The sequence below is a fragment of the Drosophila persimilis genome, unplaced genomic scaffold, assembly GCF_003286085.1.
Source record: "Drosophila persimilis strain 14011-0111.01,24,50 unplaced genomic scaffold, DperRS2 tig00000572-arrow-pilon, whole genome shotgun sequence".
In the NCBI taxonomy this organism is placed as follows: domain Eukaryota; kingdom Metazoa; phylum Arthropoda; class Insecta; order Diptera; family Drosophilidae; genus Drosophila; species Drosophila persimilis.
In genome coordinates this window covers 2859890-2882878 of record NW_020825321.1, presented here as the reverse complement: position 1 = coordinate 2882878, position 22989 = coordinate 2859890, and the positions used below count along the sequence as shown (strand labels likewise).

Sequence of the window (22989 nt, the reverse complement as noted above, 5' to 3'; positions counted from 1 at the left end):
TTGCTCTGCCAAATTTTGGCCGGAGCATTTAGTGGTTAAAGAGTATAAGGTTATCCTCATCTTCGCGATCTATTTCCAACCTTTCAAAAAACTAATTTTTTCTCTTGCAGTAACCTATCAGAATGTGAGAGGCTTACATAATAAGCTTATGACTCTTTTTCCGGATAGTGACATATTTTCATTTTACGTTATTCTGTTTACCGAGACCTGGTTAAAACCGGACATTCTTTGTTCCGAAGTTTTCGCAGGTCGGTACACAACTTTTAGAAAGGACCGTTCGTCTCGACGTGCAGGAGGCGTTCTGATTGCAGTGGACTCAAGCTTCACGTCGGAGCACTTCACAGTCAAGGTTCAACAAGAATTGGAATTTTTGTGTGTCAAACTGATGCTCCTGACTTTTCCATCTCGTATGTTTGACAGTCCTCGGATATCTCAATATACGAGCAGCACATGGCTGCTATAAAAACGGATTCTTCCTCGTTATCAGATAAAGATCACATGATTTTTCTTGGTGACTTTATCTTGCCAGGTACTGTTTGGTCTTCGGTAAACGAGTCTAATAACATAGTGCCCATGTCACGATATGACATTATTCATGGCTTGCTTGACCAGTCCTTATTTCAAGGCACTTATGTAAAAATTTCCTGGGGTCGTTTGCTTGACCTGTGCTTTGCCTCGGATCCGGCCATAGTATTTTTAATCCAGAAGCACAACTAAGAGATAGACACGTATCCTGTTTCGAGAACAATCTCAAAGCTGTGAAAAGGGCAAAATCTGAAAGGTATGCTAGTTGAGTATCAAGCTGAGATGAACAACAAAAAAAACAAACTTGGAGGTTTAAAAAAAATTAGAACGAATAGATTAGGATTAGGACTAAGATTCGACTTGAACACAGCGTCTGAATACCTAGATTACCTGAAAGAGCAGATCCCGCAGAAGAAATACGCTCAAATAAAGAAAATCTGTACTTATGTAAATAGTCAAAACTCGGGAGAGGTTTAGACTATGAATTATTTAGTCAAGGTTCTAGATAAAGGACAGAAAATAGCCGGTGGTAGAGATAAAATGACGGATGAGTCCTTAATCCTGAATAAAAAAAAATGTTTAAACGAGTTTAAATAATAGAATAAATAAAATCACATCGATTCCAAAAAAAAACAAAAAAGTAACTACAGAAACTACAGACCCATCTCTTTAATCGAAGTATTCGATAAGAAACTAAACTTTATGTTTTTGTTGATTTAAATTACTTTTATCCGATCAGATCTTACTCATAAAAAAAAAGAAGAGAGAAAAAATAATTCTTGCAGGACATTACTCCTATCAAGTCAGGAGTTAACCATCGATTAGCGGTAAATCTTGGAAAATGCTTGGTACGGGCAAAACAAGAATACTCAGTGTATATAGGAAATACAAATTTGATGGGAGTTGCCAAGCGAGTGCACTAAGGAGATTTATGTGCGTCCGGCCACGCCGCAGCACCTCATCAAATTTTTGGCAGCAAAAGAACTGTTTAAGGTAAAAAGATTGAACCCTGAACTATATGAAAATGTTAAAGATTCCATGACAGGGACAGCTGTCCTAAATAAGTTTCGTAATGTTTGCCAGAGGTATGGAAAAAAATTGTCATACAGTAGCTAATTAGTATTAGCATCAGTAATAGTGTTACTGGATTACACTGAGCGAAGAAAGCGCAAGTTTAAAAGAAATCAACGATTTTCTTCAGTGTATAGCGTGCTAGACTGGAATATACAAAATTGTGATCATATGTAATTTTAGGACAGATACGTGACCTTATTTCTAACTCGAACATTGATACACAAACCATTTGTTGGATTCCCGGCCTGTATGAAGGTATGTTGCAGACATCTTCCCTGATCTTCCGGAGACCCCCTGGCATCATAATATTAAATGGATAGCTAAGGACATCAAAACAATCAATCAACTTCTTACCAACCATATTTACGATAAAGTCTACCTACACTAGATAAAAACCTTAAATTCAAATACTTCGAAAGATTGTTGAGTGGTTCACTTCTTTAAAATAAATATTTTTACAAAAAGAACAACTATTTTTAAGAGAATTGATTAGATTAAAAAATAAAGCGAAAATTGAAGTTGAAAAATACATATCGTAACTATAATAACGTCACGGCAATGCTACGAGAGTTTCTGTTGGGTATCAGCCAGCCAAGCTGGCAAGGCGATGGCTTTCACTCTGCCTTGCTGCCACCCGGAGGATCTGCTCCACGTGCATGGGTCACGACCAGCCCGACCCCCCTGCACATACGCTCCGGGTGCTAATCGCTGACTGCAAGGCCAAGGACAACGCATATCACAGTCAGTGCGAACCACTGACACTAACGAAAGATGGTCTTATTAAATCGGGGGAGTGATCCCACCTTCATTATTACAAACCGCAAGGAGGTCCTGGACCTCACGCTTGCCTCTCATGAGATACAAGGGTACATCGTATCCTGGAGGGTTCTGGAAGAACACTCTGTCTCGGACTGGAAATTGAATTATCTTTTTCACTACCGACACCAGTTCAATTCCGGAACATCAGGCGGTCAAACTGGACGCGGTACTCAAACCACCTGTATCGTGCTCTCCTTGAGACTCCACCTGAAGAGGAAGAAACCTGAGTGGTGGACTCCTAAACTGGCAAAGCTAAGGCTGAGAACATTGAGCGGAAATGTCAGTCTGTTAACTTACAATAAAGAACTTAGGAAAGCCAAGCGTAAGTTCTGTATCGAAATCGAGAAGGAGTCAATAAGTTCTCTCGAAGACAAATAAATAATTTACGAGGGATTACGAGTCGTTTATATTTCCAAGGCAGTCAAGCGCTCACATACTGCCCACAAAGATATCAGATCCATAAGTCTATCGTCCTTCCTACTGAAGACGATGGAACGGCTCCTGGGAATGCATCGCACGGCGAGTATTCTGCCCGGTCTGATCTCAGACTCAGATCTGGACGTCAACGTCCACCAGATTTGTCAGCAGAGGCACGCCGCAGGGCGGAGTCCTCTCGCCCCTCCTAAGGAACGTGGCAGAACGAACTGCTGCAGGAGATAGAGGGGGGTGGCGGCCGTGTAATGGCGTATGCGGACGATGCTGCCATAGTATTCTCCGGTAAATTCCTAGTGAAAAGCACAAGTTCCGGCACTGACTTGCCCAAAACTTTGTGGGGAAGCGCTAGCATTTAGCAACAATGCTAAATAGGCAAATAGGACTAATCCTCGACAGAAAGCTCGATTGGAAACTGAGCATAGAGGATAGAGTAAAAAAGGACACAGTGGTCCTTTATACATGCTGAAGGGCAATCGGAATAAAATGGGGAATGACCCCGTATATAGTTTTTTCTCTTGGACGTTGACATGCAATGACTGCATCTTGCAAGAGGAGATGCAATTACTGCACTGCACAATTATCATCCGAGCATAAGACCCTTAACTGTTCATGCAAGGAATAATTCGATCTACAAAATGGAAGGAACAACGGTATAAAAATTCTAGTCAGTCTAATAGAAATTGTGAAGTTTATGCGGCTCAACAGATCAGGGCTGTCTATGTCACTCCTGATCAAGTTGTGCAACATTTTCCACCCTGAAAATGAGAGAAGCCAAACTGTGGGAAGCGTCCGCGGTCGGCAGTCGCGAATCCTGACGAGACTCCCGCAATTACAGAAGAGGACAGGTTATTGTATCCAAAGTGATCATCTTTCGGTGCCTTTCTAAGTATCAATCCCACCTAGGGAGGACTGGTAGATGGGCGAGCCATGACCTGCAAATGCCGTCCACTTCTACACTGAGGGCTCAAAGTTAGACGGCCGCGTGGTAGGCGGAGTCTACTGTAGCGAGCGTGAAACAACGCATCTATCGAATACGTATATAAATTAAATAACCTAGACTTGGTGTTCAACAGCACATTGAGTTGGAATGACCATATACGAAAGGCGATGGGGAAAACTTATGGATTACTCAGCCAACTGTACCACACAAAAGATTTCATACCGCAAGTCTTAAAACTAATGATACCCAAACCTATCTGACGAGGTTACTACTATATGGAATAGAAGTTTTCTGTAGCAGAAGTAAGCAAAGGCTAAATATAATGTTAAACGATAAACCTCGGTATGTATTTAGACTGGACAGATAAGATAATTTATTACAATTCTCAAATTAAAGATATAATATATCCATAAATAACTGGTTAAGCGAAAGGGCAAGGGATAAATAGAAAGATTTCGTTTGCTTAAGATGTAATCGTAGCTCTAAAAAGAAATTCTTTGTTTATGTAGCTCGTTTGTGAAATCAGCCCCCAAATAACAGGAAACACATTTGAAACGAACCGCAATTCAAACTTTAACGAACACAACAATAAGAAAATGAATTAATAAATATAAAAATATAAAATGGCCAGCCAATATGAGAAAAATATCGGGAAATTGACGACGACTCAATAAATTTGTTATATAATTGAGAGAAATACAAATTGATAAAATAAAAACAAAATCAACAATAATCACTTTAAAATTTATAAAAAAATAAATCTATCATGAATTAGAAAATGTTTAGCATTCAAAATCAATTTATGTATATTTTAAAAGGTCTCAGGGTCATAAAATGTTTGAAACAATCAAATTAAAAGTAATAGCCCTATTCGACAACGTTTAGAGGTACAGAAGGGGGAACTAAGTCAGATATTAGTCGATAGTCGATACTTAGTCAGAATGGCTCTCCTCCAGCAGACGCCGCTAATATTAAACGACACGACAAAGAGGTCTTGCGAGAGAGACAGAAAATCAGTCTGATTTATTCCGTTTGGCTATAAAAATAATCCGATCTGATCCAGATTCAGCAATCTGATAGATATGGTCTTATAGGGTTTTATAGGGAGATCTAACAGGAGCGTGGATACCAAATTTTGTTACTCTAGCCTTAATAGTCTCGGAGATTTGTGGATGCCCCAGATTTTCGTCCTTTGCGGTGGTGGAGGGGGGGGGGGGGGGGGGGTGCGCCACACCCCCTGTGTGGCGAAATTTTGAAACTAACTTGTTAAGGTCCGAAATCACTGTAGTGTGGATACCAAATTGGGTTGCTCTAGCTCGTATAGCCTCTGAGAACCTTGAACTCACATTCTGCAATAGGCAAAGCCGACTGTTACGGCAGAAACCGCAGCGGCAGCTCTAAATATCACTGCGCCTAACAGTCCTGAATATCACTGCGCCTAACAGCCCTGAATATCACTGCGTTAACAGCACAAACATTAACAGCGCTGAGCAAAGGGTTAATTAGGGCGAAGGGCAGACAAAGGCAGGAAGAAGGAAGAACGAAAACAAAAGGCAGCAGAAAAAGCACTGAAGCGGTACAAGTTTTTTAGCGCTAGCTCTCGTAGTTTAACACCCGCCCGACATTGTAAATGAATAAATAAGTGAAACAAACAAATGAATAAAACCGATTTAAAGAACAAAACCACGGGAGGCGTATTGAACACGGGAGGCTTATCAAACGTACGGCCCCAGATTTGGAGGCGTTGCCCGGCGCGGCAATATTCTAAAAAACTTTTCCTGCGCAACAGAGAGCAAATCGAATAATTACGACCGACAGAAAGAAGATCGGCGTGCGACGCAGTCAGCTGCGTCACGAGGGATTCGACTTTGCAGGTGAGATATCCTCAGACAATTGGACAGAAAGGCTAATCTCTTACATTCGAGCGACACGTGGTTCGTGTATAACCTCAAACCAGGACTGTACAAAAAAGACACCGGAGTAAAATGGACGGCGTCAAAGGTCAGCAGTCGGAATCTGGCGGTGAGACCCCGTGTGGATTAGGAGAAATAAATGTGCCGGAAAAGATGCTTGGTGCGTGTTCTGAGACTGAGGGAGGTGCAAGGGAAACTCATCGCGTTAGGGATACATATATAGATGTGATCTCGGCGGCAACAACGGCCACACCTAACGTGTCCACCACAGCCCCAACGAGCCATCAAGCACCAGAGCATACCAACCAAGGAGGAGGGGTGGATCAAGCCTTCTCACCAAGAACGAGCCTTTTAGATAGCTGGGAAACGTTCGCTCAGCAGAGAGCGGATGCATTAGGAAGGCCGACGTTCGCCACGGCCTTCGAGGGAATGCGCTCCATCCCGACGCATTCCAGACTGCCTCAAGCAGGAGGCCTCATGAGCTCCACGGTAATCAACGGAGGCTGGGACAGAGCAGTTCCCAACTGGACCGGAGTCCACACGTCAGGACCCACGGAAGCCACGCGGACTGGAATGCCTACTGGGCTGAATCCGAACGAGACAATGCCAGTCGGCGCTACGTGGCATCCAATGGCCGCACCGGCGCTGGGTACCAACCTGCATGGGCAAAACCCCTTCATTCGCGCCCCGACTGCACAGTATTACCCAAGTACGAGTCGAAATATTTCGGACCCGTACGCGTACGGGAGTAATCAAGCGGTCGCGCCAGCGGGGGCGGAGAGATGCTTGACAGCATCCCAGATAGCCGCAAGACAAGTCATCAACAAGGATCTACCATGCTTTTCTGGAAACCCCGAGGAATGGCCCATGTTCATAGTAAACTTCGAGCAATCTACAGAACGCTGCGGACTCAGCGATCAAGAGAATCTCATGAGGCTGCAAAGGTGCCTGAAAGGTGCTGCTTTGGAAGCAGTACGAGGAAAATTAATGATGCCCGCAACAGTTCGACTAGCCATCGAGACTCTTCGAATGCTATACGGCCGACCAGAGGCCATATATCACACCCTGCAGACGAAGCTAAGAATGGAGCCGTCCGTGAAATCGAGCAGCATCGAAAGCTTAGTGCGCCTGGCGCTGTCGGTGCAAAATTATCGCGCTACTGTTGACGCGATAGGACTGTCCGCCTATCTGAACGACCCAATGTTACTTCGCGACCTTGTGGAGAAACTCCCATTCGACTTGAAACTGGATTGGGCCAGACAAAGCGCTGGACTTCCGAGAGTAAATATCGCTGTTTTCGACGATTGGCTATTCCGAGTCGCATCGTGCGCAAGCACCGTGATGCCAGTGGCACCCGAGAAAGAAGTCTGCACGAAGGAGAAGAACCCAAGAATCCGGCTTATGGTGCACAATGATAGCAGCGCACAACCGCCCTGCCGTAGGTGCAATGGGGCCCACAAATTGGAGGACTGTAAGCAGTTCCTGGAGCTAGAAGGGCCAGGTAGATGGAACTTCGTCAGAGAAAATAAGCTATGCTGGAGGTGCCTTGGCAAACACTTTATAAGGCACTGTAAGTCAACAAGAGTATGTTCCGTCGACGGCTGCTCGAGAAAGCACCATTTTCTCCTCCACAACAGTAACCAGCAAAGCTCTAGGGTAGAGAATAGACCGAAGGAAAGCACTACGGTACTGCACACGATGCAGAACGAAGCTGCGTTGTTTAGATACGTCGCCTTAACATTGTATGGACCGAACGGCCAAATGCAAGTGTTCGCACTGATAGACGAAGGATCCGCCTGTACCCTAATCGAGACGGAGATAACGGAAAAACTAGGTATCGATGGCCCCTCGGACGAGCTATGCCTACGCTGGACTGGAGACATCACGCAGAGAGAATCTCAATCCAAATGGATAAGCCTAGCGATCTCTCCAAGGGACAATGTGGCTCGCAGATTCACGCTTCAAAACGTGAGAACAGTAAAAAACCTGGATCTGCCGAAGCAGACGCTGGACGACTCAATCCTAAAATCCCATTCGCACCTGGAAAAGCTACCGATACTCAGCTACAAGGACGTGAGAGCGTCATTGATCATCGGATTGGACAACGTGAAACTTGGAGTGCCACTGACCGTCAAAGAACGCGAGAATTCCGAATTTATCGCCGCCAAGTCCAGGTTGGGGTGGTCTGTTTATGGCCGCAGAAAGGGCGACGGGCCAGCGAGTCCGCGGGTAATGCACGTATGCGAATGTAATAAACACCCACAGCTGGACACTCTTGTAAAAGAGAGTTTCTCATTAGACGCGGTTGGCATAAACATGGCGAAGAGCACACTCAGGTCCAAAGAGGACGAAAGAGCAAAAACAATACTGGAAAATTGCACGAGGTTTAGCAGCGAAATGAAGAGATGGGAGACAGGACTCCTCTGGCGGTACGACAACGTGGAACTTCCTTCCTCCAGAGAGATGGCAATGCGACGACTTCGGTGCCTAGAATCTCGTATGACACGCGATAAGGTGCTACGAGAGTTCGTAAACGAACAGATTAAGAGGTACGAAGACATCGGCTACGTCCGAAAACTGGAAAAAGATGAAATGGTCGAAGGCAAACGCTCCTGGTATCTGCCCGTATTCGTGACTAAGAACCCGAACAAAGGCAAATTAAGACTCGTATGGGATGCAGCAGCCAAAGTGGAAGGCATCGCTCTTAATTCAATGCTACTAAAGGGCCCCGACCAATTGCCATCGCTGGTAGGAGTAATATCGCGCTTTCGAGAGAAGTCTATTGGCATCTGCGGAGATATTAGAGAAATGTTTCACCAGGTTAGGATACGTTCGGAGGATCAAAGCTCACAGCAGTTTCTCTGGAGATACGGTGACACCAGTCGAGAACCGGATAGGTACGTAATGAGCGTAATGACCTTTGGTGCTTCTTGTTCCCCAGCAGCAGCGACCTACGTGAGAGATAGGAACGCTGAAAGGTTCATCGAGGAACAAAGAGAGGAAGTAGAGGCCATACTTCGCAACACCTTTGTAGATGACTGGCTCCAAAGCTGTGACTCAGAAGACGAAATGGTCCGTCTAGCGCTGGCAGTGAGGAACATACACAAAGAAGGAGGCTTCGAGATGAGAGGATGGATATCTAACTCGAGCACTGTGATGAGAGCGCTCTCAGGAGATGGAGATCATCAAGAACGACCCATTGAGATGACGGACTCAACAAGACGAGAACGAGTGCTTGGCATGTGGTGGCATCCAAGGAATGATTACTTCACCTTCGTCAATAAGTTTCCGAATGACATATACGACGAAGCGAAAACTGTGACGAAGCGGTCAATTCTACGTACAGTCATGACCATCTTCGATCCCTTAGGACTACTGGGGTTCTATATTATACAGGCAAAGATAATACTGCAGGACGTGTGGAGGTCGGCCGTAGGCTGGGATGAACAGGTCGAAGAAAGCGAACGTCAACGTTGGATGATATGGGCACGGCAACTACAAAACATCGAAGAATTAAGGGTTCCACGATATCTCGGTCTAACGAAAGAAACATCTAATATCCAATTACACATCTTTACAGACGCGAGTATAAACGCCTTTGCAGCCGTCGCCTACATAAGGATCGAACAAAGAGGAGAAGTCAGATGCACACTACTCGCATCCAAGACAAGAGTAGCACCATTGAAACCAATTTCGATTCCCAGGATGGAGCTTATGGCAGCGATCCTCGGCCTACGACTAGCTAAACTCATAACACAGGAGCTCTCCGTCGAGGTCAAGCGACGTGTTTTTTGGACCGACTCCAAGAACGTGTTGTATTGGATATGTTCAGACGCCCGAAAGTACCATCAGTTCGTCGCGCTCCGAATTGGAGAGATCTTGGAAACCTCGGACATATCAGAATGGAAATGGGTTCCATCCGCTCTGAACGTAGCAGACGATGGAACGAAGTGGACCAAAGAGTCGAGTTTCCAACCGGAAGCGAGATGGTTCTCCGGTCCGCCGTTCCTATTTGACGAGGAAGAACACTGGCCAACTACACAGCTCGACTCGAGTAATCTGGAACGGATACACGTACACGAATGGACAGATACGCCGAAACCACCATCAAAGCTGAGTAGCATAATCCCAAATGTATGTCGCTTTAGCAAATGGGAAAAGTTCACGGGAGCCCTGAGATGCGTGATGAGATTTCTGGACAAAATACGCAAAAGAGATTTCGCATCAGAGGAGGCAAATTTAGCCGCACGCTTTCGCAACATGGAAGATGTCAACATTGTTATATACCGGATGGTACAAGAAGAGGCTTACTCTGAAGAAACGGCTCTTCTACGACAAGGAAGAATCGTGAGTAAGAAAAGTTCGATCTACAAATTATCGCCGTACCTCGATGAAACAGGCGTACTGAGAATACGCGGCCGCATAGATAAGTCGATCGGCATAACGAGGAACCTGAAACGGCCAGTAATTCTACCCGGAGGACATAACGTCACTAATCTTCTCATTGATTATTTCCATCGGAAGTTTCAGCATCAGCTTACTGAGATCGTCGTCAACGAGATGCGACAATTGTACCACATACCAGGACTGCGAGCAAGAGTTCGCGCCGTAGCGAAAACCTGCCAAAGATGTCGCAAGAAAAGAGCGCTTCCAGAGGCACCGGAGATGGGAAGCCTACCACCAGAGAGGCTAGCAATCAACGAATTGCCATTCACAAACACAGGTATCGACTACTTCGGACCACTGGAGGTAAACGTAGGAAGACGCGAGAAACGATGGGGAGTACTATTCACGTGCCTCACTGTGCGAGCAGTACACATCGAGCTGGCAAACTCCCTGTCAACAGACGCCTTCATGCTAACATTGGAAATGTTCGTAGCCCGTCGAGGAGTCCCCAAGAGAATCGTGTCGGACAACGGGACGAACTTCCGAGGAGCCAGCCGCCTACTACGAGAAGAAATTGAAAGAATTCTACCGAACGAACTGGAAACCAAGTACCCGCAATTAGAATGGTCCTTCATACCCCCAGGAGCACCCCACATGGGAGGTGCGTGGGAAAGAATGATCAGATCGGTGAAATCCATACTAGCCGAAATATTAGAGGAGACGCACGTACAAGAACCAGTGCTGAGAACAGCACTAGCAAAGATAGAAAATATGCTAAATTCCCGACCCCTGACTTACGTGCCGTTGGAGTGTCCGGAAGCCGACGTACTTACACCGAATCACTTTCTGAGAGCAGAGACCAGCTCGATGGCAGCAAAGAGCGACGGCAGCGCAATAGGAGCTATGCTTGGTAAGAGTTTTCGCATTGCAGGGCAGATCGTGGACAGCTTCAGAAAACGATGGCTGAAGGAGTACCTACCGTGCCTGACGACACGAACCAAATGGCATGGAACCCCAACCAACCCTATCCAACTCGGAGACGTCGTGGTTCTAGCGGACGAAACAAGCCCCAAGGTGCAGTGAAGGAAAGGCGTCATCATGGACCTTCGAGTAGCCAAGGACGGGATCGCCCGAAGCGCGGTAATCCGCACCGCATCTGGACTGCTAACTCGGCCAATAGTTAAACTGGCCAAGTTAGACGTGAGGACAACGAACCCACTAATGGATCAAGGCGTAACCAGAAGTTTGGAAAACATCACGACAAGCGACGAAGTTTGCGAAGGGGGGAATGTTACGGCAGAAACCGCAGCGGCAGCTCTAAATATCACTGCGCCTAACAGTCCTGAATATCACTGCGCCTAACAGCCCTGAATATCACTGCGTTAACAGCACAAACATTAACAGCGCTGAGCAAAGGGTTAATTAGGGCGAAGGGCAGACAAAGGCAGGAAGAAGGAAGAACGAAAACAAAAGGCAGCAGAAAAAGCACTGAAGCGGTACAAGTTTTTTAGCGCTAGCTCTCGTAGTTTAACACCCGCCCGACATTGTAAATGAATAAATAAGTGAAACAAACAAATGAATAAAACCGATTTAAAGAACAAAACCACGGGAGGCGTATTGAACACGGGAGGCTTATCAAACGTACGGCCCCAGATTTGGAGGCGTTGCCCGGCGCGGCAGTACCGACCATAAAACCTGTGTGTTAGAAAGAGACAGAGCGTGAGAGAATGAAATTGTTTTCTTGATTCTGGCTATAATAATTATACGATCTGGTTCAGATTTTGCACTTTAGAAGATACAGTCATCCTCTACGATTCTGCTTTTTCTGTTTTTTCGTATCTTTGAAATTGTGGGTGCCACAGATTTTTGACCTTTGTGAAGGCGGAAGTGGGCGGGGCAAAGTTTTGAAATATTCTTGTAACAGCGACATATCACAGAAGTCCGGATGTAAAATGTTGTTGTAGAGCAACGATGCACTATACGCTAATAGGAACGGACAGACGGACAGACAGACAGGGCTAAATCGACGCGGTGATCAAGATGCTGATCAAGAATATATGTATATACTTTATGGGGTCGGAAACGCTTTCTTTTGGACATTACATACATCCATTTTCACCACAAATCTAATATACCGCAATACTCATTTTGAGTACCGGGTATAAAGATACAATATTTGACCCATGGCTCCTCCCATTCGCTCTGATTCGAATAAATAGTTTTATGTTTAAGACAAGCCAGTTAACACTTCAATTTGTATTTAATATAGGAATTTGTATTATTTAATGGATATTGACTAGAATATTTTCTTGCCACGTTTAGAAACTTCTAAAACTCATCCACTTTTTTGGTGAGTATTTGATTATAGTCTTTTTTAAGTTTAACAGCTCGCTAGTCTGAATTGTAAACCAATTTGTAGTTTTTAAATATTTTTAAAGCAGTTTAATAGTCTTCATTATTATGCCATTCTGAAGTTAAAAAGCCTTGCGATCGGAAAATTTTGCAGAATAAGATGTTACAAAATCAGATAACCTGTTTGCAAGAAACGTATTCAAATGTGTTTTGCTTTTAAAATGAAACGTTTTATAGATGTTTCGACATCATCATTGTCAACATAAAGAGTTATCGCGATCAGATTATTCCCTCTATCACATTTTACCAACTACTAATTTACGTCCTCGTCTTCAATAATTAATAATAATAATAATAATATTTGTGATTTGAATTTTACTGTTGAATACCTTCCCTCGAAATATGACCTTTTTTTTATAAGAAATACCGAACTATTGTATTTTTAACAGTTTTTAACTCTAAAATTGCATTTAGGATGGAACGTAACGAAATTTGAGGTTTTGTCAAACGGCTGCACTTTAGCTTTTTATTCATAGATTATACCAGTCAATAAAGAAAAATATGAAAACACAAACAAAATTAATTTTTTTTTACTTTTACCGAGTTTTCAAAGTCAAAATTTTCAGAAAAAATACCGAAAAAATGTATCAAAATGTAACTTGAAATCTAAATATTTTTCAGATGGTTAAGCTAAAAAGTACTGGGGTCCGATTATAGCACATTAAACATTTATTCAATACAATCAAGCTTAATATACTTAAGTTATGTATAGCCTAAATGTAAAAAAAAAACTAAAAAAAAAAAAATGTAAGGCTCCAAATCTATTAAAAAAAGTTGGTTTGGTTCACAGCGGAAAAAAGTTAAGTTTTGTTGCATAGTGTTATTAGTCTATCATCCATATTTTCGTAAACGCGTCCGCGTCTTGCGGCAGAGCCTATCTGGGGTTTGACGGTAAAAAAGAAACGACCAGAAGATATGGGGAAGTAACTTCTCTTCTTCCTCTTCCCGACAGCTTCGTCAGAAGTCGTTATGAGGGATTGACAGCCGGTTGGCGTCCCGTAATGGTTCGGAGAGCTGACAAGTAACGCGGCCTACTGAGTCTATATAACTTTGCTCCATTTCCTTGTGTCCGTTGACCCATATTAGGAATAGATCCAACTGATCATCGACCTTACTAAGAGAACTACAGCAGTCATTCACAGTAGTTGAGTTTGACGAAAATGAGAAAAATGTTTTAATAGCTGCTCGTGTGTCAGAGAATATCGCAATGTGCAATACCCAGCCTACATATATAATAGAGTATACTGAGCTGTACGATATCATAATATATCATATTTTGAATCAGATATGTAGTGTACATACTTAGGAGCGATCGATCTGCAGGACTTTCACAAGCTTCGAAAAATTCCTTCTGTATGACAAAGATCGGGTTTCAAGACTTCTGTGTGGTAAGGTAGTAGTACTACTATAGTGTTACCACAAACAACTTCTTTATACTGTACTAATTTTTTAATTTTTTTATATTGGTACATATTTCACCTAATGGTTAATAGTAACTTACGAGTTAAGCTCCAAGTCCAGGCGAAATTTATGATTAAAAGCCTTGATTAGCAGCGACGTGCGATGAAAATGTTTCTGCAAGTTATAAGAAATCGTATCATTATTAATTGATGCAAGTGCCAATAACCGTTCTAAAAACAATGCTAAAGTCGGAGCGCCGAATTTTTATTCATAAAAAATGACTTTTTTTAAACATTTGTTTTGTGTCCAATCAGTTTATGATATCCTATAGATTATTGATTATATTCGAAATCAAATTTATTTATTTAGACTTTTCCTGAGTTTTTAAAGTAGATATTTTAAAAAGTTCCTTAAAAACGTGTTAAATTTTGCATTTGAAAGACTAATATTTTACAGACGGTAAGCTTTAACTACAATATAATAATATATTTAGAGATGATTGCTATCCCATTGTTACTCCATTGCACTCGTTTCCCATTGCTAGTCTCCACATTTGAACTAAGCTTCTTCTACATGATAGTAGTAATGTAGTAATGGTAGTAATGTTTCAAAATCTCGACAACATGATTTTGTTGCCATATGCCCTATTTTTTGTAGCATTTTCCATTGAATACTAACATACTTGTTTTCTTGTTATTTGATTACCATGATTCATCTTGGCTTGTAAGATATGAATTTTCGTCGATTAACGTTGTTCGGAGCGGACCCCGACGATTAACTTCTTGCCAAATAGCACGGAATTTTTGGCCTTCAGCCGTTTATTTTGTTTGTTACTAATTTCAATGTCACTCATATGTATGTTCGTTAAAGCGTCGCTTTTGCTTGCCCTGTTGAGCGTTCTCTCGAAGCTCACACTTCGCTATCTACGCTTTGCGTCTGCTTATCTATGTATGCCGAGCGAAGATGCGCTCAGCAATCGGAGCGGCAATTCAGGCATGTAACGGACAAGCAAACTTCGCTTACATTATGGATATCACTCAATAAACAACAAATCGTAATTTTATTTTTGCGCTGTCCTCTTATTTAATCGGAATAAGTATTCGGCTACTTGGGGATAAAATTTATTTTTTTTATATTATTTTTATAGACGGCATATCAAAAACGGCATATAAAGACTGTCTGACTGCTTCTTGGAACGTCCTAATTTGCATGAAATTTTTTAACTTTCTCTAAAATCGGCTGGCGCATCGTTGTAAGCTCTATGTCCGTCACGAACTCTTGAAGGTACTCTCCGCAACGTTTTACCCTTCCTTCACCTGCAGGCGATGAACTTCTCGTATGTTCTCACCTCCGTATCGATGCACCAGGCAATGCTTAACAGCCTCATAATATAATTTATCCGCGCTAGGAATGTTTTGCAGCACCTCAGCAGCATCTTAGTCAAGGATCAACGGACCAAGATCAACGCCAAATATTGTTGTGCTGTCATAGTTAGCAGAAGAGTATTTCGGAAATTTATATGATAACACAGCTACAATTACATTATTCCATTTTTTCTTCCATATATTTTGCCAAAGCTGCAAACCATTGTGATTTAGCTTCACTTTAAGCCGTCAGCCATCGGGTGCTACAGGAGGATAAGCGGATGGCGGGTCGGCTCGCACAACTGTAAGCTCGGAATTGAGGAGCAGAAACTCCGGTGAGGAATACCCGGTGCGGCTTGGGTCCCACACCCCTAAAACACAGAGGGTTGCGAGCGAACCGTCACCCGCCGTAACTGTACACACCGGTGGAAGTGCGACTATACTCTCCCCGTGAGGGCGGCTGGAAACAGGTCCTGGTACGGTCATGTCTCTGCCAGGATGCTGGCTAATGGTAGTCGGGCGGAGAGAAGAAAACTCTCTGTGAAATTACCCCAATCCAAGGTGACACTGTTATATGCCGAGGGATGCATGGCCGGGGGGGTGCCGGTCGCTAATATGCGGACTCTGGATACCTGCCGACGTCCAGTTTAAATTAAGCTTCCCGGGGCAAGCGGGCTATGCCTCGGGTGACCAACCCCTTCCCGCCTACTCGTGGGAACAACAAACAACAAACATTTCAAAAGCAAAGACACCGCAAAGGAGCTCGGTATTCCTCTTAAAGCATCAGAGGGACAAGCCAATCCCTCTACACCGACGCCTGGGAAACCAAGTCCAAAGAAGACGGGGAAGGAGACTAAGTCGGTCCACCGTCTGCAGGCAGCAGCCGCAGCGAGGGGGGGCCCGAAAAGCCAATCGAGTCCTTCCAAGTCGGGTGGCTCTAAGGGCGAATCGGATAATCGAAGCAGACCGTAATCGCGGCTGGTAAGCGCACCGGGACCGAGGAACCCATGGGAGCCCCGGCGGGCAGCGTCTCTGCGCCACGGGGAGGAAAGCCGTCGTACCAGGACAGGAGACGAGCGGCTTTCAACGAGGACCCGAACTTCACGGCGTCGGCAGAAGGAAAGGAGCAGAGGCTGTGGGCCTCCTGAACCCTGCCACTGTTCCAGCCAGCCAAAGCCGGAAAGGGCGCAGCCAAGGCCCCCAACAAGCGGCAACGCTCAGCGGAGGACCCCGCTAATCAGCCAGGCCAAGCCCAGCAAGACAAGTGAAGACCCCCCTCACGAACCGATCGTTCGCTGAGGTGGCGAGGGGCAAAACCCTGATCGGTGTCCTGGACAGGGGCGCCGAGGACGGCCATGTCCCTCGCGACAACTGGCACCTGGTGGAGAACGAACTCCAGGACCGGTTCCTACAGGAACTGCTCTAAAAGAGGTCTATGCAGGGGCGAAACTGGAGGCCGTGAGATGGTAGGATGTCCCCAGTCGTCCGAGAGCCAGAGCATGGGTCTCGGCTAAACCTCTAGAACCTGAGAAAATACTCCGGGTTGCAGCCCCACCTTCCCACAGCCGACTGGAAGGTGGCCAAAGTAGAGGATATCCAGGGGCAGAGGCGCCAGATAATCCTCGTCCTCAATGAGGAGTCGCTAGAGCCCCTCGCGAAGACGGACGGTGTGGTCGACTACGGATATAAAAAGATCACCATCCACCTACAAGTCGGATCGCAAGAGCAGGCAAGCAGAGGTCGAGCCAGACCCGGGGCTGCCGGAGATCCTGAAAGAGGGGGCCTCGTGTGAGGAGGACAACCCGGCATCGGATGCGGCGTCCATGATGTCGGACGACATCTTGGACGACTACGCGTTCGACGAGAGCGACCTAGCCAGAGGTCTCAGCCATATCTTTGTCGGGGAGGAGCCGGAGTCCCCCGACAGCGATCTAGAAACAACAATGGTGGAGGTGAGCCTCTGGAATGTCATTGACGCTCCTGCAGATAAACCTCCACCATTGTAAGGCAGGATGCGCTGCTCTACTGCTCCACCTGGCCAAGGGTGGAGCTGACATAGTCCTCATTCAGGAGCCCTGGATGCTCGGAAACAGTGTCTCCGGTCTGACAACTTCAGACTACAAGCCATACGTAGCTGATACCGCAGGTAAAACTCGCACCTGCATTCTTGCAAAAAGAGATTCGCATTTTTTTTTGCTCTTAAATTTCAGCAATGAAGACCAAACAGCAGTGAGCCTCGAAGGCCAGGGGTGCTCACTGAGAATCTGCTTCACGTACATGGGTCACGACCAACTGGACCCCCCTCCACAGGCGCTCAGGGCCCTAATCACAGACTTCGAGGCCAAGGACACCGGCCTAATCGTAGGGTACGACGACAATGCACACCACTGCCAGTGGGGAAGCACTGACACTAACGAAAGAGGTGAGTACCTCTTCAACTATTTACTGACCACTCAGATGGTCCTATTAAATAGGGGGAGGGATCCCACCCTCATTATTAAAAACCGCAAGGAGGTCCTGGACCTCACACTTGCCTCTCATGAGATATTTGGGAATATCGTATCCTGGAGGGTCCTGGAAGAGCACTCCTTCTCGGACCACAGGTACGTGGAAACCGTATTCTCTTTTTCACTACCGAGACCAGCTCAACTCCGGAACATCAGGCTGACAAACTGGACTTGGTACTCAGACCACCTCTGTCGTGTTCTCCCTGAGACTCCACCTGAGGAGGAGATTTCTGGGGAAGCCACGACTCATCTTGTTAAACTATTTACCGACGCCTGCAATGAGGCGCTCGATAAATCCTGCCCCTCCGGCAAGAGCAGAGGCCGGAAGAAACCTGAATGGGGGACTCCTAAACTGGGAGAACTCCGGAAAGCCTCCCGGATACTCTTTCACACAGACAAGGCTGAGAACGTTGAGCGGAACTGGACCGAATACAAGGGCAGTCTGTCAACTTATAATAAAGAACTGAGGAAAGCCAAACGCGCCTCATGGCGTAAGTTCTGTAGCGACATTGAGAACAACTCGGAAGCCTCGCGCTTGCGCAAAGTTCTCTCGAAGACTACACCCACTCTGGGCTACCTGAAGAATGCCGACCAATCGTGGACAACGTCCAGCAATGAGTCGCTAAATCTTCTCCTTAACACCCACTTTTTCCCGGCTGCGATGAAAACAGACCACACTACATCGCGGCTCCTTCCGTTGCCTCAAGTGATATCATGAACCTGCTAAACCAGGAGAACATTTCCTGGGCAATCAGAAGCTTCAAACCATACAAGTCTGCGGGACCAGATGGCATCATCCCTGCCCAATCTGATTCACGCTAGACAAAAAGCCACTAACTGGCTGGACGATGGAACGGCTTTTGGGGATGCATCTCACGGTGAATATTCCGCCTAGTCTAATCTCAGACTCCCAGCATACCTATCGGAAAGGAAGATCCACCGAAACGGTCCTACACACGATCACATCGACCATAGAAGCGTCCCTCCACTGTAAGCAGTCCACCCTGGTAGCCTTCCTCGACATAGAAGGCGCCTTTAATAACATCCTCCCGACCGCCATCACGGGTGCACTGACGGACCTGGGGGTTGACTCCCGGACGGTGAGCCTGATCGATCAGATGCAACAATGCAAGACGGTTGAGGCATCACTGAGGACGTCAACCTCCACCAGATTTGTCAGTGTAGGCACGCCGCAGGGCGGAGTCCTCTCGCCCCTCCTATGGAACGTGGCAGTGAACGAACTGCTGCGGGAGATAGAGGGGGGTGGCTGCCGGTAAATTCTCCGGTAAATTTCCGCAGACGCTGTGTGACTGCCTGACAAGCACACTCATGAAAATGTCAAAATTTGCAGACAAATACGGTCTAAGCGTCAACCCGTCTAAGACGGAACTGGTGCTCTTTACTAGGGAGTACAAAGTTCCGGCACTGATTCCCCCAAAGCTATGTGAGGAAGCGCTGGTCTTCAGCAACACAACCGAGTATCTTGGCCTTATCCTCGATAGAAAGCTCGACTGGAAATTGAGTATAGAGGATAGAGTAAAGAAGGCCACAGTGGCCCTCTATACTTGCAGGAAAGCCATCGGACTAAAATGGGGAATGACCTGACCCCCTATATAGTTCGGTGGCTTTACACCGCCATCATAGGACCGATCATGCTCTATGGAGTGGTGGTATGGTGTCCAGCCTTAAAGCTATTAAAGCAGCAGCTATTAAAGCTTTAGGCTCAATATCGTCGAACTCAGCGACTGTGAATGACTGCCGCAGATCTCTGCACGATATAGCGGAGCAGTTAGATCTCTTCCTTATATGGGTCCCAGGCAACAGGGACATCGAGGGGAACGACGCCGCCGACGAACTGGCAAGGCAGGGTACTGCGATTCCTCTCCTATCGGAGAGGAAGCAGGTAGGGATGCCTCTGGCTACGTGCAGGCTCCTCACGCACGAATTGTTCGAGCAAAATGCCAATAGGAGATGGCAGCAAACCGTTTCCTGTAGGGTCTCAAGATTGAAATGGCCACATCGATCGAAGAAGCGCTCAGCAGAGCTGTATAGACTCAGCAGAGCACAATGCAGTTACTCGGGCCATTACGGGACTCTGGCAGATCGGCACCCATGCCTCTAGACTGTCAATCCCTCATAACGACTTCTGCAGGAGTTGCCGCGACGAGGAGGAGGGGGAATCGGTCCCCCACTTCTTCTGCCACTGCCCGGCCTTTGGAAATCGTGCTCTTCACATTCTCGGAGCCGCTTTCTGGTGCTGTTGGTCACCTTGACTTTCCATTTTCCCCATAATCTGTGGTTGTAGGTCACCTTAATTGCCTCTGCTTAATCCTTCATGTGCTACAGAGATTTATTAATAATTTTTTGCAGGAACCGTAAATAATGATTATTTTTTTTTTTTTAATATAAAAATCTCTTACTTTTAATGGACCTAGAAAAACATTGTGTGCACCAAAATCTTTATTTTTGTACAATCTCTACATTGCCGCCATGATTTCGAATTTTTTTTATTTTTTAGCGCAGGGGGTAGCTCTGTGGTCCCTTAACAAGGATATGCAATAATATTTGCGAACATTCTAACACAGAAGCCGTAAATTCCCGTTGAGTTTTATTTTAAGCGAAAAAAATAAAAAACATAGACAATCATTTTTTTTTTTTCTTTAAATAATAATGATGAAGTCTAATTTTTATCAAAGTTCTCAAAAATAATGATTATCAGTGAAGAAAAACGTAAAAAATTGAAATATAATCTTTACCAAGTAATTTTGAATATATAACTTATAATGATTACGGTCCCTGATTTCCAGAGGTTTTATTTAGAATATAATTTAGGTTTTATTTTGATTCCACACTAATACTGAGTATTCCCAGTAAAATACGGCATCGGCCTCCTGTATTTCGTTAGAATTCATTAGAATATTAAAGAGTTTGAACTTACCTTTGTCCTGCCTCTGTTGAATCCAGTATCTTCATGCGGGCGAGGACGTTGTCCCGGCTGCAAAATGATACAATTCATTAAAAAATGTGTGAAACAGAGCCTCGACGATGTCAAACCCAAATTCAATTGAGGTCCTATTCAGAAATAAGCTCACGAGTCCTCCCTAACCAACTTTCTTTTTTAAACTAATATTTTAATTTTAATTGTGAAAGCGCCAATTAGCTCCTTGCCAAAAAGCAGCCAATTATTGGACGCTGGCCGCATATTTTTGTGGTTACAAATCCATATGTTATTCTTATAGTTTTTAAGCTTTACACTTTCAGGCCTGCAAGCCTTTTCTAAGAGTTCTTTCGAAGCTCGCTGTTCATTATCAAAGTTTATTTTGTTGCTTATCTAGGACGAGCGAAACTGAACTCAGAGATCGGAGGTCATTAAAGACCATTCAACATATTGACATTTTTATATCGGAAAAATTATTTGGCGAATTGGGGATAAAAAACATTGTATCCACCTTCAGTTTGTTGACTCCGACGTGATCAATCTAAATTGCATTACCATTAAACAATCGATTTCGAGTTAAACATTCGCAAGCCTCAGCAAGTGTTCGGCGTTTTGAGCACAATTTGGCGCCAAAACATACATACATACAAACATGCAATGTTGTCTATTCGTTTCCCTGTTTCGAAACAACTCGACTTTCGTAAAACCTTAAAATGGCAGAAATGGCAGGCTAATAATGCCGCGAACACAGTATTGGCGAGGGATTTCGATTTGATGGCTGTTCGCACTTATAATAATGCTGATATAGGCCGTTCTCGACTGCCCGAATTCGACCTCTATGTCTGCGACATACAGTTCGTATTTGCCGTGTTGAAAATATAAAACAGAAATAATTTGTAATATACAGGAAGACTTTATTGAACTGGGGATCTAACGTGTTGTTCCAAACAACTCAGAGCCAAGGCTCGATTTTTTTAATATAATCCGGCATGATAACAATAGTCAGCTTACTTCATCTCTTGGTTCCACTGCCCTCCGCCTAATCTCGTTCGTCCCGAAGAAGTTCCAAGTCTCCTCCACGGTAAAGTCAGTCAAAAGAGCCAGTCTCTCGAAATTAATCACTTTTCGTTTCGGTCTTCGGTTGTCTTTTTTTTTAATGCGATACACCAATTTGCCTATAATAAACAGCACCAAATCGTTATTGTGAAAACCTTCACCGCCTTCATGATTCGTTTCGCTGCGTTGAATACTCCTTGTCATTGGGTTCGGCCGATTGCAGCTATGCACTTCAGCTTGTACAGTAAGCACTTTTGGTGATGGACGGAATATCAATAGCGATGTTTCACAGGTAAATGCTTGACTGACCGCTTCCTCAGAAGTTGTTCTCTACATCAGAACCACTGCGCGGCGTGTGCCTAAGTCCCTCATACCGTCTATAAGACCATTGATTTTGCATCTCTCCAGAAAGTCGGTAGCGCCATCATTTTAAGCTAGGCGTGAGAGTCGCTATGTCTGTTGCGAACTCTTGAAGCGACTCCCCGCAACGCTCTACCCTGCCCTTCAGTTTCAAGAGATGAACTTTCCGCATGTTTCACCTCCATATCGACGCTCCAAGGCACGCTTAACAGCCTCGAAATTCAATTTATCTGCGGCAGAAATCGATTATGGCACCTCAGCAGTGCGGCCCTTCAAGGAAAACACCACAGCAGCCGCGCGGTCAGCTTCCGTTCAATTATTTCTCGACGGTGACATTTCGAATTGAGTCATGAAAACGCCAAATGTTACTGTGCCATCAAAACTAGGTGTAGGGAACTTCGGCTTGGCTGCTGTCATGTTGTTGATAGGAACACCCAATTCCAATTGACGGAATCTGTCTTCGAGCCGATCTTTGAGACGATTTTCCACTTTGCTAATTCCTTTCAGGTCAACGTTGGCCCATTTTTCCTCAATTTTTTTGTCATAGCTTCTAATTTCTCTGATTGATCCTTGATCATTTACCTGATCCTTCACTTGCATTATCATCTGTTGCTGTTAGTCAACTTGACCCTTCATCTGCAACATCATCTGGTGCATCATCGCTATCGATTGGCCATTTTCCGCCACTGGCTGACTGTCCTCCACTGTCGACCTGGAGCCTTGCTCATCCAAGAACTCATAATCCTTGACATTGAGGCCTGCTTTCTCCATTGCAGCTTTTGACCGCAGTTGTAGTTCGGCTTTCAAACCTTTCTTCTACTGCTCATTTTGTAACTCTACATATTAAACCATCCTCTAA

General features: G+C 44.9%; 1 protein-coding gene across 9 annotated transcripts in view; it reads right to left on the bottom strand.

Annotated features, from left to right (window-relative positions):
• Window positions 1-22989, bottom strand: part of LOC6602744 (zinc metalloproteinase-disintegrin-like batroxstatin-3) — a 513201-nt gene that overhangs the window by 338078 nt on the left and 152134 nt on the right. For all 9 annotated transcript variants that reach the window (XM_026990249.1, XM_026990250.1, XM_026990252.1 and 6 more), the window contains exons 4-5: window positions 20715-20771; window positions 14006-14079 (exon numbers count right to left, since the gene is read on the bottom strand). In XM_026990249.1, the coding sequence (XP_026846050.1) occupies window positions 14006-14079; window positions 20715-20771 (131 nt within the window). The remainder of the gene's footprint in view (window positions 1-14005; window positions 14080-20714; window positions 20772-22989) is intronic.